The sequence below is a fragment of the Theropithecus gelada genome, chromosome 11, assembly GCF_003255815.1.
Source record: "Theropithecus gelada isolate Dixy chromosome 11, Tgel_1.0, whole genome shotgun sequence".
NCBI classification, from domain to species: Eukaryota; Metazoa; Chordata; class Mammalia; order Primates; family Cercopithecidae; genus Theropithecus; species Theropithecus gelada.
The window spans coordinates 23,266,131-23,283,262 of NC_037679.1; the positions used below are offsets into that span (position 1 = coordinate 23,266,131).

General features: G+C 40.8%; 1 protein-coding gene across 2 annotated transcripts in view; it reads right to left on the minus strand.

Moving 5' to 3' along the window:
• Positions 1-17,132, minus strand: part of C11H12orf56 (chromosome 11 C12orf56 homolog) — a 109,144-nt gene that overhangs the window by 3,896 nt on the left and 88,116 nt on the right. For both annotated transcript variants that reach the window (XM_025403723.1, XM_025403722.1), the window contains 5 exons: positions 15,063-15,169; positions 13,761-13,850; positions 5,348-5,471; positions 3,006-3,080; positions 2,614-2,688 (listed from right to left, as the gene is read on the minus strand). In XM_025403723.1, coding sequence (XP_025259508.1) covers positions 2,614-2,688; positions 3,006-3,080; positions 5,348-5,471; positions 13,761-13,850; positions 15,063-15,169 — 471 coding nt within the window. The remainder of the gene's footprint in view (positions 1-2,613; positions 2,689-3,005; positions 3,081-5,347; positions 5,472-13,760; positions 13,851-15,062; positions 15,170-17,132) is intronic.

A 17,132-nucleotide genomic window follows, 5' to 3' on the forward strand; every position in this document is an offset into this window, starting at 1 on the left:
CTTTGGGAGACTGAGGTGGGTGGATCACGAGGTCAGGAGTTCGAGATCAGCCTGACCAACATGGTGAAACCCCATCTGTACTAAAAATACAAAAATTAGCCAGGTGTGGTGGTGCATGCCTGTAATCCTAGCTACTTGGGAGCCTGAGGCAGGAGGATCACTTGAACCCAGGAGGTAGAGGTTGCAGTGAGCCGAGATCTCGTCACTGCACTCCAGCCTGGGTGACAAAGCGAGACTCCATCTCCAATAAATAAACAAATAAATAAATACCATGCAGGAAGGCTTACATGGGAAATAAAAGTAAAAAAATAAAACTAAATAAATAAATAAAAAGAAACTTCCCTGTTACATGGAGCCTGTAAAACCCAGATTTCCACACACCAGTTCATGTAATAGGGTCTGCAACCACCACACAGAAAACAAAGGGGTCTTGCATCTTGCACATATGAGCTGCCATTGCTGTGAATGTCTGTAACTTTCAAACATTCTGTGAAGCAGTCTGAGATTGGTTGGGGCCTGTGTGCTACTGAGGAAGACAAGTTCATGAGCTCAACCTCCATAGAAGGCAGCTGGCTGTTCTACTGACAAATGTACCCTCTGACCCCAGCCAGCTTTGTGTAAACATATGTCATAAGGATCTGACAAGAGAGTCTAGATCCCGTAGGACAGACCCAACATCACTCTAGAGAAACGGCAGGGGACCACTGACGGTCCAACAGATGCATGTCCATATATGGAAAGAGAACAGGCCGGGCGCAGTGGCTCATGCCTGTAATAGCAATTTGGGAGGCCAAGGTGGGTGATCACCTGAGGTCAGGAGTTCCAGACCAGCCTGGGCAACATGGTGAAACCCCGTCTGTACTAAAAAATACAAAACTTAGCCAGGCATGGTGGCAGGCGCCTGTAATCCCAGCTACTTGGGAGGCTGAGGCAGGAGAATTGCCTGAATCTGGGAGGTGGAGGTTGCAGTGAGCTGAGATCGCAGCACTACTGCACTCCAGCCTGGGCAACAGAGTGAGACTCTGTCTCAAAAAAAAAGAGAGAACATATTGCCTCATGCCCATTAGCAATGGAAATTTAGTTTAGATTACTCTTTTGAAGAGATTTCCAATTAAGTGTTTGTTGACTGAGTGCATAAGTTTGAGGAGGTAAGAAGAGATTAAGGGATAAAGCCTTTACTAGAATTAATTCAGCAGATATTTTACTGAACATTTATGGTGTGCCTAGCACAACAGACAGAGCTTTTACCCTCACAGCACTGGCAGTCTGTTGGAAGAGAAAGAGAGTGTATCAGTCATGATGGACTAGATTATGCTGTGGTAACAAACCTCCCAAAAGACCAACACTTTGCTTGAAACAGCAAAGGTTGATGACTCAGTCCCAGAGGGGTCTGCAGGGCTCTGCTCACTGTAGTTACTCTTGGCCATCAGTGGGCAAAGCAGCCACCTTGTGGGTGCTATGCCAAAGGAAAAGAGAATGCCAGGTGGCACACACTGGCTCTTAAAGCTTCTGCCCAGAAGTGACAGAAGCCAGTTCTGCTCACATTTCATTAGCCAAAGCAGCAACAGAGACCGCCCCCACCCCCCGATTTCACATGAAGAGGGAAGTGCAGTCCCACCATGTGCCCAGAAGGAGAGAGAGACAGAATATGAGTGGGCGCTAATGGCTGTGACACGGCAGAAGCAAATAATAAGACAAACAAATGTAAACTGCAACAGTGACGAGACCTATAAAGCAGAGGAAGAGGACACCATGCCATGCACTATTTGTGCCTCTAATGAGGGAATCTCCCCTGTCAAGGGGGACAGAGAAGCATCCTCCACTGCCCCACCCCAGGAAGGGGCCCTGAGGCCTGAGGGATGAGTAGAAGTTGACCAGGTGAAAAAGGGAGGGAAAAGCATTTCCAGTGGAGAGACAGATGCAATGGTACAGGTCCTGTGATGCAGCTGTGGGGAGCCGGGCGGTGGTGGGGAGAGAGATGGTGAGCAAGAGACCCACACAGCAGGGAGGCTGAGGGACCAGAGGAGGCTGTCGGCCATAGCACGCAGGCCCTGTAGGCCATGTTAAGGAGTTTAGTCTTTATTCAGAAGGAAGAGTTATTGAGAGATTTGAAGCAAGGGGCGACAATCAGATTTTTATTTCAAATGGATCCCTCAGCCTGTAATCTGGTGGGAAGGCAGGGACAGACCATTGAGATGTGATTGTAGTATCAGGGAAAGAAATGGTGATAATAGGAACTAGGATGGTGTCTGTGGGACAGAGCACACAAGTGATCCCAAGTGTTAGATTCACGCTCACTATTTAAGGTAAGTATTTATCTTTTTACCTAATTATACAGCTAATAATTTAATATTCTGTTTTCCACATATATCTTAGAGTTTTTCATGAAATAACGTTCCCATTTAAGGTATAATTTCAGTGCCTTAAACATTCAGGTCCCAAATGTAAAAACAATTTATCAGTTAAATAATAAACTGTCAAATTTACACTTTGCTTCTGGTTGATAAACTTGATTACATCACAGGGAAAAATATGTGTTTTATTAATTAAGCACAAGAGTATCTGCTTAATTAGGCTTGAGGAGTGATTTCGTTTTGACTTCTAGATACTTACGATGGGAGGACAGCTTTGTAGAAAGGACATCATCCAGCTAATAGCAAACTTTGTGGATCCCAATCCGAGATTTCCCTAAAAGACTCAAGGAAATAAACAAGTTATATTCATAAAGTTCAAGTTGTATATAAAAGGATACTCATTCTTAAATATGTTTTTATCCTGATTAATCGAATCTTTAAAATCAGTTTTGGAAAATAAACTAGATGAGCACTTAAGAGCAAAGGTCATATCATTGAAGTCAACCAGTTTTGGGGACCATCTCAAATACAAGCATTTTTGGTATATTATTAATCATATAACATAATTGCATAATATACATATATCATATAATAGTCACATAATTTATGGTTACATAAAATATTTTAAAATATAATTTTTTAAAATTGTACCTGCTGAAAGACAAGAAGTATCTCATATAAAAGTGCTGTAGCGGTATTTGTATACTCCAGAATAAGCTTCTGTAACTAGAATTTTCAAGAATAATCAATGCAATGTCATAAACCAAGTCAGAAAATGATAATTTCCCTTGGTTCCCTTTAGGTACTTATACAATTTTTTTTTCTTTTTTTTGAAACAAGGTCTCATGCTATCACCCAGATGGCAGTGCTGTGGTCATGGCTCTATGCAGCCTCCAACTCCTGGGCACAAGCCATTCCTCTCACCTCTGCTTTCTGTGTAGCTGGGACTATAGGCACAAGCTACCATGCTGGCTAATTTTATGTTTTTAATTTTTTGTAGAGATGAGGTCTCACTATATTGCCCAGGCTGGTCTCAAATTCCTGAGCTCAACCAGTCCTTTCACCTCAGTCTCCCCAGTAGCTAGGACTACAGGTATGTGCCACCACACCCAGGTAATTTTTGATTTTTTATTTTTGTAGAGACAGGGTCTCGCTTGTTGCCCAGGCTGGTATGGAACTCTTGGCCTCAAGCGACTCTCCCACCTCTGCCTCCTGAGTAGCTGGGATTCAAAGGCAAGCCATTATCCCTGGTTGGCCCACAGAATACTACTACAAAAAATTGCATACTTGATTTGCAAAATCAATCAGATCAACAACCCTACTTCCTTTCAAGAATGTAGAAATACGCCCCCCAGAGTTGAGGTAAGAGACTCTCTGGGGAATTTAGGCTTATGCCCAAATTAAACTAAAATTCCGTGGGATGGATAAATAGAAGACTTAGAGATATTTCATTCCTCTCAAGAATTCCAAACTCCTCTTTACAAAACTATCCCTTTTCTTCTTTTCTTCATTTATTTATTCAACAAATATGCATCAGACACCGTGCTAGGTGTTGAGGATGCAAGGGAGAACAACACAGACATGAGACCTGCCCTCATGGAACATACAGTCTAGTTGGGGAACAAACATCAAATGATCAAATAAGCAAATGCATAATTATAAACTGAGACAAGGGCTATGAAAGAAATGTACAGGAAGTTAAGGGAGCTCTATAAAGGAGGACTAGTCTCATTTGGGGATCAAGGAATGCTTCCCTCTGGCCCATATCATTCCTTACCTAGATTACGGCACTAGCTCCTTAATAGCCCTGCCTATCTGAGTCTTAGTTCCACCCCATTCTTTAATCCCTAATCCACCACTGAAAGTGATGTTGGAGACTCTCTATATGGAGTCTGTAATTACATATTCATGGATATATTTGAATAACGTCTGTCTCTCCCAGCAGAGTAGAAACTAATGAAGGCAGGGGTCATGTCTGTTTTGCTTACTCTTTTGACCCTACTGCCTAGCACGTTGCTTGCTCATAACAGATGCTCAGTAAATATTTACTGATTGTGGCCGGATGTGGTGGCTCATGCCTGTAGCCTTTTGGGAGGCCGAGGCAGGCAGATCGCTAGAGCCCAGGGATTTGAAACCAACCTGGGTAACATGGCAAGACCCCGTCTCTACAAAAAATACAAAAATTAGCCAGGTGTGGTGGCTCGTGCCTGTAGTCCTAGCTACTCGGGAGTCTGAGGTGAGAGCATCACTTGAGCCTGGGAGGTCAAGTCTGCAGTGAGCCGAGATTGTGCCACTGCACTCCAGCCTGGGCAACAGAGTGAAACCTTTTCTCAAAAAAAAAAAAAAAAATTACTGAATGACTAAATGAGTTTTTTAAAACATAATTCTGAGCATATATTTAAGAACTATCAAATCATGTTCCATCTTTTTTAAAAAAATCTGTTAGCTTGGCTCAAAATAAACTAATAATAAGTTGGTTTATTCTCTCAGAAGGTGTACCTTCTAGGCAGTTTGAGATTTCTAATGTTTTGGTACAACCTTAGAAAAATAAGTAACTCTTTCTGAGAATTTATACTGTTCATATAGGTGGGAAAATGGTAAAGTATGAGAGTTAACCTTAAAATCTCTAAGACAGTGATTTTTAACCTATTAGACCCCTGCTATGGAATTACATATACATCATATTTTGTACAGAGACAGATATAGATTTATCAAATTTATAAGGAATGCTGATTACTTTCCTTAATATACATACCTTAAGACATATAAAATGGATATATTAATATTGACTGAATAGTTATTTTTTCCTTTTTCTTGACCCTCTAAATCTCTAAATCTACTTTAGACGGAATAGTTTTCTAAGTTTTGAGGTTAATGACAAAAGATCTACTCTTTGGTTTAATTATATTTCTGTTTCTACGGTGTCATGGTCCACATTAAAAGAAGCCAGGGCCCCAATATATAATAGTTTACCTCGAAAATTCTCATCTCACCTTAGCATCAAAAGACATTCTGACTAAAGCTGAATCAGCCACCAACTGGATATCAAACACAGGACAAGATTTTGGAATCTGAGGCTCACTAATTAAAATTACCAAGAGATTAAATAGTGTTCCCCTGGAAAAAAATAAATAAAAGGCAATTAATGAGCAAAGTGTTGAGAAGAAAAATGGTGACACCAAGTTTACAAACACTGAATATAATTATGTTTAAAAGAATGAAGCATTGCAGACCATCTTTGACTGAAGTTTTGGACCCTTGGACATGCAAATGAATGTCTAGAGATAAAAAATTTTAATGAAAATATAATTGCTTGGTCTTCTGGCTCAGAGCAAGTATAGTTCTAGAAGTTCACATAGCTTAGAAAGACTAGAAAATCTGGATTTAAGGGAGATTTGGGTAATTTCAATTATAGCATTATTTTCCAAAGGACTTTTTATGGATTGCTAATTCCAGACAGTATTATAGTTAAAATAGATTCTGTGGTCAAAGGAGATATAGGGTATTTGGTTAAACCAAGTTCATCAGATGTGTTTACTACAGAACTTCTCAGAGGCTTTATATGCTAATATGCACTGTGTATCTCTGGGACAAAGCAACAGTATGCAGCTCTTCTTTTTTCTTTTCTTAAGTTTGTTTGCTTGGGTTATTTTTGGCACAGTATCTCATGATGTTGCCCAGGCTGGTCTTGAACTCCTGGAATCAAGTGATCCCCTGCCTCAGCCAAGTAGCTGAGATTACAGGCTTGAGCGACCACTTTCAGTTTTTACTTTTTTAAATTGATAATAAAAATTGTATATGTTTATGGTATACAACATGATGTTTTGAAATACGTATATACTATAGAATGTGTACATATTTTATAAATCAAGTGAATTGACATATGCATTACCTCACATGCTTATTTTTATACAGTGAGAACACAAAATCTATTGTCAGCAATTTTCAAGTATACAGGACATTATTATTAACTATAGTCACCATATTTGTATGATTGATCTCTTGAACTTATTCCTCCTGTCTAACTGAAGTTTTGTACCCTTTGACCAATATCTCCCAATTCCACCCCGCCCCTAAGCCTCTGACAACCACCATTCTACACTCTCTGTTTTTATGAGTTTGGCTTTTTTAGATTCCATATATATGTGAGATCATGCATGATCTCAAAAGTGAAACTCATATTTGTCTTTCCGTGCCTGGCTTATTTCACTTAGCATAATATCCTCCAGTTTCATCCATGTTGTCACAAATAACAAGACTTCATTTTTATGGCTGAATAATATTCCATTGTGTATGTATACTACATTTTCTTTATCCATTCACCCATTGCTGGACACTAAGTTTGCTTCCTTTTCTTGGTTTTTGTTAATAATGTACAGCATTCCTTTTTTTTAATATAAAATTTTTTTAACATAAAGATGGGGTCTTACTTTTTTCCCAGGCTGAACTTGAACCCCTGGCCTAAAGCAATCTGCCCATCTCAGCCTCTCAAAGTGCTTGGATGACAGGCATGAGCCTCCGCACCCAACTCCACCATTTCTTAAAATGCTTGTTTGATCTCAAAAAACCTCAGATCTTTTCCTTTCCAATGTGGGGTACTGTCCATTGATAACTCACTTAAATGTTACATGTGCATCCTGATGAGCTGAGTTAATAACATTATCTCCTTCTATTGAGTAGTACAATCCCAGTATGGTTGAAAAGGAGCTGAAGGCAGACTGCTAAAAACTCAGTTGTCTAATTGAAGGCAATGTCAGAGTAGATTTGAGAGGTAGGAGTAGTAAAATGATTCAAAGATAAGACTATACAAAAGTTCTCCATAACCATAAGCATTCCTTTCATAATGGAATAAAGGAGAGTGAGTATAAATATCCTTATTTAGTAGGATCTGAGGCTTTCTAATCTTTTTACAATCATTTAAATCATCACCATGATTAGAAGCTCATGATTAACCTACACGCTAGTAAAAATACAATGCCCTTCCTTTCTCCAAGTCAAAAAGCAGGTCTAGTTCTTATATTTGGAAGAAGAATCATGTCAGTTAGTACATTTCTCACAAAAGCAGGATATACCCTACAGTGTATTTAATAATGTTTTATTCAGGCTACTTAAAATGGCCAATCTTACTTTTAGAAGACCCTTTTAAAATCAATAGAACACTCCCTTTAGAAGTGTTTCTTGATATTGTTTGAATTGGCATTCCATTCACTGTTGTATTTAATTATAGTCCTTTATTTTCAGTAACAGCTTATTTTCAAAGTATCATACATCCAAGGCAAAGAAAAAGAACTCCCAAACTATGGGTCACTTGCTATGATAACATATGAATTCAACCCTAACAATACTAGGATATGAAAAAATATGGCACATTTCAAGAAAGTTACAGCAAAGTATGTGGAATGAATAAAATCTCCACTCATGAAAATAATAAAGAGGAAAATGCTGAAATGATTAACTGCTTTTTTATTTACCCAAATGGAATTTAATTTGAAATCCACCTCTTCTGCCAATTCAATTTAAAATCTATTAGGGCAATAATAGATAGAAGAAATTTTAATCAAAATAGTAGTTTCATCCTGAAAATATAGATGACTTAGAGGATTGACATCACAGCCTTAAAAAGAGTCCCAGCAGCTTAATACTTTATTGTTTAGGTTGTTACTATTTCCAATGTATGGATTTGGAATGTACTACAATATCTTAAAAAATACAGACTTTGAAGGCCACATTCACAGTCTCCTAAGTCAGTCTATGTTACTGTGGTGGGCAGAAATCTAACGTGGCTTCCAAAATTCCCAGCCTGCTGGTACACACCCTATCAAAGTCCTCCCCCTTAAGTGTGGGCAATACCTCTGAATATGTTTGTCTGTCACTCTTGTGATTATGTTATATGAAATGGAAAAGGTGAAAGGATTCTGAGAATATAATAAAGGCCCCTAATTGACTGACTTTTGAGTTAGTCAGAAGGAGATTGTCCAGAGTAGGCTTGCTCTAATCAGATGAGCCCTGAAAAAGAGATACTCTCCTGCCAAGAAAAAAGCCACCTGAGTCCCACAGCTGTAATGAAATTTAGTCTGCCAACAACCACCCAAATGAGCTAGGAAGAGTGTCCCAAGCCTCAGATGAGACTATGGCCTGGCCAACACCTCAACTGAAACCTTGTGAGACCCTGGGCAAAGGATCCAGTTAAGCTGTGTCCAGATTTCTGATCCATGGACACTGTGAGATAAATGCATGTTGTTTTAAGCCACTAAGTTTGTGATAATTTGTTATGTGGCAATAGAAAACTAATACAGTTTTGGCTGGGCACGGTGGCTCATACCTGTAATCCCAGCACTTTGGGAGGCCAAGGTGGGTGGATCACCTGAGGTCAGGAGTTCAAGACCAGCCTCACCAACAGGGTGAAACCCCCATCTCTACGAAAAATACAAAATTAGCAGGGCGTGGTGGTGGTGCGAGCCTGTAATCTCAGCTATTCAGGAGACTGAAGCACAAAAATCGCTTGAACCCAGGGGGCGGAGATTACAGTCAGCCAAGATCGCACCACTGCACTCCAGCCTGGGTGACAGAGCAAAACTCCGTCTCAAAAAAAGAAAAAAGAGCCCAGGTGTGGTGGCTTATGCCTGTAATCCCAGCACTTTGGGAGGCTGAGGCGGGTGGACTGCCTGAGGTCAGGAGTTCAAGACCAGTCTGGCCAACATGGTGAAACCCCGCCTTTACTAAAAACACACAAAAAAATCAGCTGAGTGTGGTGGCACACACCTGTAATCCCAGCTACTTGAGAGGCTGAGGCAGGGGAATTGCTTGAACCAGGGAGGTGGAGGTTGCAGTGAGCCAAGATCACGCCACTGCACTCCAGCCTGGGCAACAGAGCGAGACTCTGTCTCAAAAAAATAAATAAATAAATAAAATAAAAAAGAAAACGAATACAGTTTTATTAGATATTTACTGGGCTACATAATACTATGGGTCACATGATTTGACCCTAGGGATATAAAAACTGGCTGAGAAAAGTTAATATTACAACCAGACTCTACTATAGCAATGTAATATATGTATTAAATGACATGAAAAGAATTGGTAATATCAGGAAAGAACCTTGATAGGGCTGATGTGATCAAACCAAGTTAAAACAAAACAATTGAAGGCAATGCTTTTAAAGAAAAAGAACAACAATAAATAAATAAATAAATAAATAAATAAATAACTCTATGACAGAGATAAGGATGATTTTTTTCAACTTGGAAATAGAAAGGTAGGGACCAAAAGGTGGAGAAAAAGGATAACCAGATTTAGTGATAATTTTAATATGGGAGAAGACAGACATATCAAAAATAATGTTGAATCTCCATCTTGGAGATTAGGGAAATGGCAGTACTACCATTCGCATAAAGAAGTATTCAAGCTGCATGCGGTGGCTCATGCCAGTAATCTCAGCACTTTGGGAGGCCAAGGTGGGAAGATCCCTTGAGCCCAGGAGTTTGAGACCAGCCTGGACAACAAAGTGAGACCTTGTCTCTACAAAAAAATAAGAATTAGTTTGACACGGTGTATTTTCTTGTTTGCTGTAAAGTAGGACTCAGCAAACTATGGCCTGTAGGCCAAATCCAGCCTACAGCCTGTTTCTGTGAATAAAATTTATCGGAACACAACTGTGTCCATTCGTTCATGCACTGTTTATGGCTGCTTTTGTGCTACAATGGCAGAACTGAGTAGATGCAGCACACATTGTATGGCGTGATAAGCCAAAACTATTTTCTATATGATCTTTTACAGAAATGTTTGCCCGTTCCTGCTACACAACATAGTATGCTGGCTCGGCACAGTGGCTCACGCCTGTAATCCTAGCACTTTGGGGGTCAGAATGGGGGCAGATCACTTGGACCAGGAGTTTGAGACCAGCCTGGGCAACATGGCAAAACCCCATCTCTATGAAAAATACAAAAAAAAAAAAAAAAAAAAAGCAGAGCATGGTGGCACATACCTGTGGTCCCAGCTACTGGGGAGGTGAAGATCACCTGAGCCACAGGAAGGTTGAGGCTGCAGTGAGCCAAGATCGTGCCACTGCACTCCAACCTGGATGACAGAGTGAGATCCTATCTAAAAAAAAAATAAATAAAAGGAAGAAAAGAAAAAAAAGCATAGTATGCCCATAGTCCCTGGCACATAGCAAGTGTGCTTAAGAAATATTAACTAGGCCGGGCGCGGTGGCTCAAGCCTGTAATCCCAGCACTTTGGGAGGCCGAGACGGGTGGATCACGAGGTCAGGAGATCGATACCATCCTGGCTAACACAGTGAAACCCCGTCTCTACTAAAAAATACAAAAAACTAGCCGGGCGAGGTGGCGGGCGCCTGTAGTCCCAGCTACTCGGGAGGCTGAGGCAGGAGAATGGCGTAAACCCAGGAGGCGGAGCTTGCAGTGAGCTGAGATCCGGCCACAGCACTCCAGCCTGGGCGACAGAGCGAGACTCCGTCTCAAAAAAAAAAAAAAAAAAAAAAAGAAATATTAACTAATGAGGCTGGGCATGGTGGCTCATGCCTGTAATCCCAGCACTCTGGGAGGCCAAGGTGGGCGGGTCACCTGAGGTCGAGAGTTTGAGACCACCCTGACCAACATGGTGAAACCCCATCTCTACTAAAAATACAAAATTAGCCGGGCATGGTGGTGCATGCCTGTAATCCCAGTTACTCGGGAGGCTGAGGCAGGAGAATCACTTGAACCCGGGAGGCAGAGGTTGCCATGAGCTGAGATCGTGCCATTGCACTCCAGCCTGGGCAACAAGAGTGAAACTCCATCTCAAAAAAAAAAAAAGAAAAGAAAAACAAATATTAATTAATGAAATTAGGGCCAGGTGTGGTGGGTCATGCCTGTACTCCCAGCTGCTTGGGAGGCTGAGGCATGAGAATGGTGTGAACCCGCAAGGTGGAGGTTGCAGTGAGCTGAGGTCGCACCACTGCATTCCAGCCTGGGCGACACAGCAAGACTCTGTCTCAGAAAAAAAAAAAAAAAAGGAAAGAAAGAAAGAAAGAAATATTAATGAAATTAGCCGAGTGTGGTGGCACATGCCTGTCATCCTAGCCACTTGAGAGGCTGAGGTGGGAGGACTGCTTGAGCCCAGAAGGTGGAAGGCTGGAAAAATATTACCAAGAGTTCTTATTCTTTCCCCTGGTTTAAGTGTTTTTGTCTGTTTTTCTTTTTTTCTAGAGACAGGGTCTCATTCTGTCACCCAGTGTATCACAGTAATAGCTCACTGCAGCCTCGAACTTCTGGCTCAACTGATCTTCCTGCCTCATCCTCCTGAGTAGTTGAGACCACAGGTATGTGCCACCATGCCCAACATTTTTTTTCCTAGAGATGGGGTCTCACTTTGTTGCCCAGCCAGGCTGGTCTCAAACTCCTGGCTTCAATTGATCCTCCCACCCTGGTCTCCCAAAGTGCTAGGATGACATGTTTTGACTATTTTGGAGTCCTTGGCTCTCATCATTTGCTCCACCCCTTTTTTTTGTTTGTTTTTAAAGAGACAAGGTCTCACTGTTGCCCAGGCTAAGTGCAGTGGTGTGATCATAGCTTACTGCTGCCTGGAACACCTAGGCTCAAGTGATCTCTCCCTTCGGCCTCCTGAGTACTGGAATTACAGGTGTGCACCACCGAGTCTGGCTCATTTCTCCACCTTTTAATACAGTAGATTTAAATAAACAATTGATGAAAGTGGAAAAAAATTTAGCCACAACATTGCCCAATAATATAATTTAGAGTTTATAAATACATATTAAAAAATCAAGTGGCTGGGCATGGTGGCTCACACCTGTAATCCCAGCATTTTGGGAAGCCAAGGCGTGTGGATCTCCTGAGGTCAGGAGTTCAAGACCAGCCTGATCAACATGGTGAAACCTCGTCTCTACTAAAAATACAAAAATTAGCTGGGCATGGTGGTGGGCACCTGTAATCCCAGCTACTTGGGAGGCTGAGTCAGGAGAATCACTTGAACCCAGAAAGCAGAGGTTGCAGTGAGCTGATCGCACCATTGCACCCCGGCCTGGGTGACAAGAGCAAAACTCTGTCTCAAAAAATCAAAATAAAAAATCAAGCAGACAGTATGCAAAACTGCAGAATCAAAGTTTCTGTGACAAAGAATGCTACTGTCCCCCACTATACATTCTTCCATTCTTCCTTTTAATAACAGATGTCCTCATTACCATCCAAAACTAAGTTAGGCACATAGATGTCCAACTACAGACACATTTCCAGCCTTTCCTGCAGCTAGGTGTGGTCATGTGCCTAAAGTTCTCACCAGGAGAGATGTGAGCAGAAGTGTTATATGCCTTGCTTAAAAAGGAAGCTTGTTTGCCCTCTACTTCTCTCTCTCTCGCTCTCTCTTTTTTTTTTTTTTTTTCTTTTTAAACTGGAATGCCCTCTGTTTCTCTTTCTGCTTCCCACAGGATATAATGAAGTCATCAAGGTCAGCCAGCTTCCACTATAAGGATAAAGACAACATGATAGAAGACAACAGAGTAACAAAGGGAAAAAACCTAGGTCCCTGGCTCACTTTGTGTATGAAAGCCTGAATATTTACTCTGAACTGTTACGTGAGAAAGATTTCAATTAAGATCTTCTTTGGGCCACATATTGTAGATTATCTTTTTATTTTTTTATTTTTTTATTTTTTTGAGACAGGGTTGCCCAGGCTAGAGTGCAATGGTGTGATCTCAGCTCACTACAACCTCCGTCTCCTAGGTTCAAGCCATTCTTGTGCCTCAGCCTCCGAGTAGCTGGGATTACAAACGTGCACCACCACGCCTGGCTAATTTTTGTATTTTTAGTAGAGACAGGGTTTCACCATGTTGGTCAGGCTGGTCACAAACTCCTGACCTCAGGTGATCCACCCGCCTTTGCCTCCTAAAGTGCTGGGATTACAGGCATGAGCCACCGTGCCTGGCCTAGAGTATCTTTATCATAGCAGCTCACCCTAGATATTAATAAACTCTCCAAAGTCATTTACTCTAAGGTCACACGATTATATTGTAAATGAGGCTACTATAACTCCTGATTTTGCAATTTTTCCGTTGTGTGGATATAAGGATACTCTGGGAAATTCTAGTGGAGATCCCCTGGCTTTTATTGTATGATGGGTCATTTGGTCTTTTTCAAGTTCACCAGACTAGGACAAAAAATAATTATGCTAAGAAAATCCTTCTACCCTTAATAATCCAGAGAGACAGAGAGAACTTGGCCTGTGCCAATTAACCTGTTCATCACAGAAGGAAGGAGAAAAACAAAAGAGTGAAATATACTTGGAAGGGTGTTGAACAGGGAAGTTGGAGAATTACGTGCTTTGGAAGACACTCAACAAGAAGAGTTAATGGGTTGCAACCACAAGGTCCCAATATCTTCTAAAAGACCTTACTTCTTAGCTGCCAATGTGTTCAGGCGTGATGACTCAGTTTCTGTTTCTCTGAACATCAATACTAGGGTCTGTATAATTTCAATGCATGCCCTAGAAAATAAAACGATAAAAGGCAAAGAAATTGCATGATTTCATTAGAAGCTCAGAATTCCATGAAAGTCGTAATCTTTGCTAAAACTGCTTCCAGATACCCATACAGAAAAAAGTACAGGAAATAAATTCTGTACATCAAATTGTTAACATTGGTTAAGTGCCTACTCTGACTGCTACACAGTAAACACCCAAAAACATTTGCTGGTTGGGCGGGGTAGCTCACACACTACTCATGCTGTAATCCCAGCACTTTGGGAGGCCCAGGTGGGCAAATGGCCTGAGCCCAAGAGTTTGAGACCAGCCTGGGCAGCATGCCGAAACCCGCCTTTACAAAAAATAGCTGAGTGTGGAGCTCAGGAGGTCAAGGCTGCAGTGAGCCATGATCATACCACTGCACTCCAGCCTAGGGGACAGAGTGAGAACTTTTCTAAAAAACAAGAAAAAAATTGTTGAATGAATGAATAGCTGGATGTCAGTACTAAGTCATTTTTATATGTATCTCTTTTCCAAAGTTTTTAGGATAATCACACACTGTTTTAAAATTATTGTTTAATTTTTAATATTTTCAGAAAGGTAATATTTGGCTCAAAATGTCAATGGTAAAAAAGAGAATACAGTGAAAGCTGTCTCTCCTCCAGATACCCACTTTTCCCACTTTGGGACAACAAATATTACTAGTTTCTTGTGCATCCTTCCATTAAAATTAGAACAAAATGAGTTCTACTTTTTAAAATCCACAGGAAGAGGCCAGGCATGGTGGCTCATGTCTGTAATCCCAGCAGTTTGGGAGGCTGAGGCGGATGGATCTCCTGAGGTCAGGAGTTTCAGACCAGCCTGGCCAATGTGGTGAAACCCCGTTTCTACTAAAAATACAAAAATTAGCCAGGCATGGTGGCGTATGCCTGTAATCCCAGTTGCTCGGGAAGCTGAAGCACAAGAATTGCTTGAACCCACGAGGCAGAAGTTGAAGTGAGCAAAGATTGTGCCACTGCATTCCAGCCTGGGCAACAGAGTGAGACTCTGTCTCAAGAAAAAATAAATAAATAAATAAATAAATAAATAAATAAATAAAATTCACAGGAAGAAAATCTTGCAGTGCCATTAATCATTAACATAGCATATATGTTGTCCAGTGTCTTCCATTTATCTTTAACACCCTAGCAAAAAAAAAAAAAAAAAAAAATCGATGATTATCTAGTTAGTACTTACACCAGCTCATCAACCCTTTGGCTTTGATTTTGAAGTGCATTCTTATCCCTAGACTCTGGCAAGTACTCATGAAGTTTGTTTACTAGGAAATAGAAAAGGTCACTGGTCTGTAAAAGCAAGTGGGAAAAAAAGACAGTAATTAAGGTATCTGTTGTTAAAATTCTCTACTCTCATGTACTAAAAATATGAAGAAATAATTTGTTCTTTGATTAGAGAAATGAATTACAATATCTCCCATTAATACTAGCATAACCCAAATTGGAAACATACTTCTTACTTACAACCAAGAGACCACTGTCCTGGTGACCAGAGCAAGGGCTACAGGGCAATGCTGGGAGATGCAACTTAGGCCTAGCTTGACCATTAACCTTGAAAATCATCCAGAAGCAGGTGTATCATCTCAGGCAACTCATTCAGTCACCTTGAAAAATGGGGCTCCTATAATTTCTGCCTTTCCAAAGTAATTTGGCCTTTGTGAGGATATAAAGAATAAGCAAGCTCTCGTTTTAAAATGTTTACTAACACAAAAACAAATGTACAGCACTACGCTATGTTATGGAAATGGTGCAGAACAATATTGATTCTTCTGGTAATACAGTGGAAATGTAGATTGCCATTTCTGTCCAAACAAACACTGACTTAGAGCTGGGGAACCCATTTTTTGTGTGTTCCTGTCCAGTCTCATGAGAAATCGAGCATGAAAATAAGCGCTGGCCCATGAAATCAGGCAAGTCGGCATTAATGAGAAATGTAATGTAATTGCTTTTCTTTTCTATTCCTCTATTGTTCATTTTTTCCCCAGGATTTTGGTTTACTAGTGACAATTTAGGCTTTTTGTTTAGAAAGTGTGCATGTCCCCTTATTCAGGTAATATGGCATGAGAAGAGGCTGGGAATGGCTTGGAGAAAGGAAAAAGAGGAAGAGAAGCAGGATGTATACCAGATGCTCTTAGAAGTGCTTGGGCTTTGAAAGAAGGAAGGACTTGGCCGGACGTGGTGGCTCATGCCTGTCAGCCCAGCACTTTGGGAAGCCGAGGTGGGCAGATAACTTGAGGTCAGGAGTTCTAGATCAGCCTGGACAACATGGCAAAACTCTATCTCTACTAAAAATACAAAAATTAGCTGGGTTTGGTAGCATGCGCCTGTAATCCCTAATCCTAGCTACTTGGGAGACTGAGACAGGAAAATCACTTGAACCTGGGAGGTAGAGGTTGCAGTGAGCTGGGATTGCGCCACTGCACTCCAGACTAGGCAAGAGTGAGTGAGACTCCGTCAAAAAAAAAAAAAAAAAAAGAAGAAGAAGAAGAAGTGCTTGGGCTTACCCAGTGCCTGATAAATTAGCATAGTGTGGCAGTTTTACAGACTGACCCTGGAGCTGTATTCTTTGAGCTCAAATCCCAGCTCTGCCACTTGGCCGTTGTGTGACATTTGGCAAATTACTTATACTCCCTGTCACTCAGTTTCTTCATCTTTCAAATGGCGTTAATAATATCACCTCAAGGAGTTGTATGTATTTGTAAAGTTTCAACAGTGCTTAGCACATAACAAGTGTTCAATAAGTATCACTTGTTATTATGACCTCCCACCTGCTCACTGATTCAAGAATTTTCATTTATAAAATATCATACCTAAAACAACATGGAAAAATCTCAAAAATATTATGCCAAAAGAAGCCAAATGCAAAAGAGTACTTAGTGTAGAATTCCATGTAAGTGCAATGCTAAGAGAGGCAAAATGAATCTACAGTGACAGAAAGCACATCGATAGTTGCACGAGGCCAGGAGTGTGAGAGAACTGGCGGCCAAAGGGCACAAGGTGACATTCTGGAGTGACAGAGACACTCTAAATCTTGATTGAAGTAGTGTTAATAGTTACATGAATAGAGACATTTGTCAAGACTCTTCAAACTGTATCTTTAAATATGGGTGCATTTTATTTCATGTAAATTATACCACAATAATTTCTTCAAAGAAGATAGTTGAATGGCCAATAAGCACATGAAAGATGCTCAACATCACTAATGACTAGGGAAATGCAACTCAAAACTACAATGAGATATTATCTCACACCC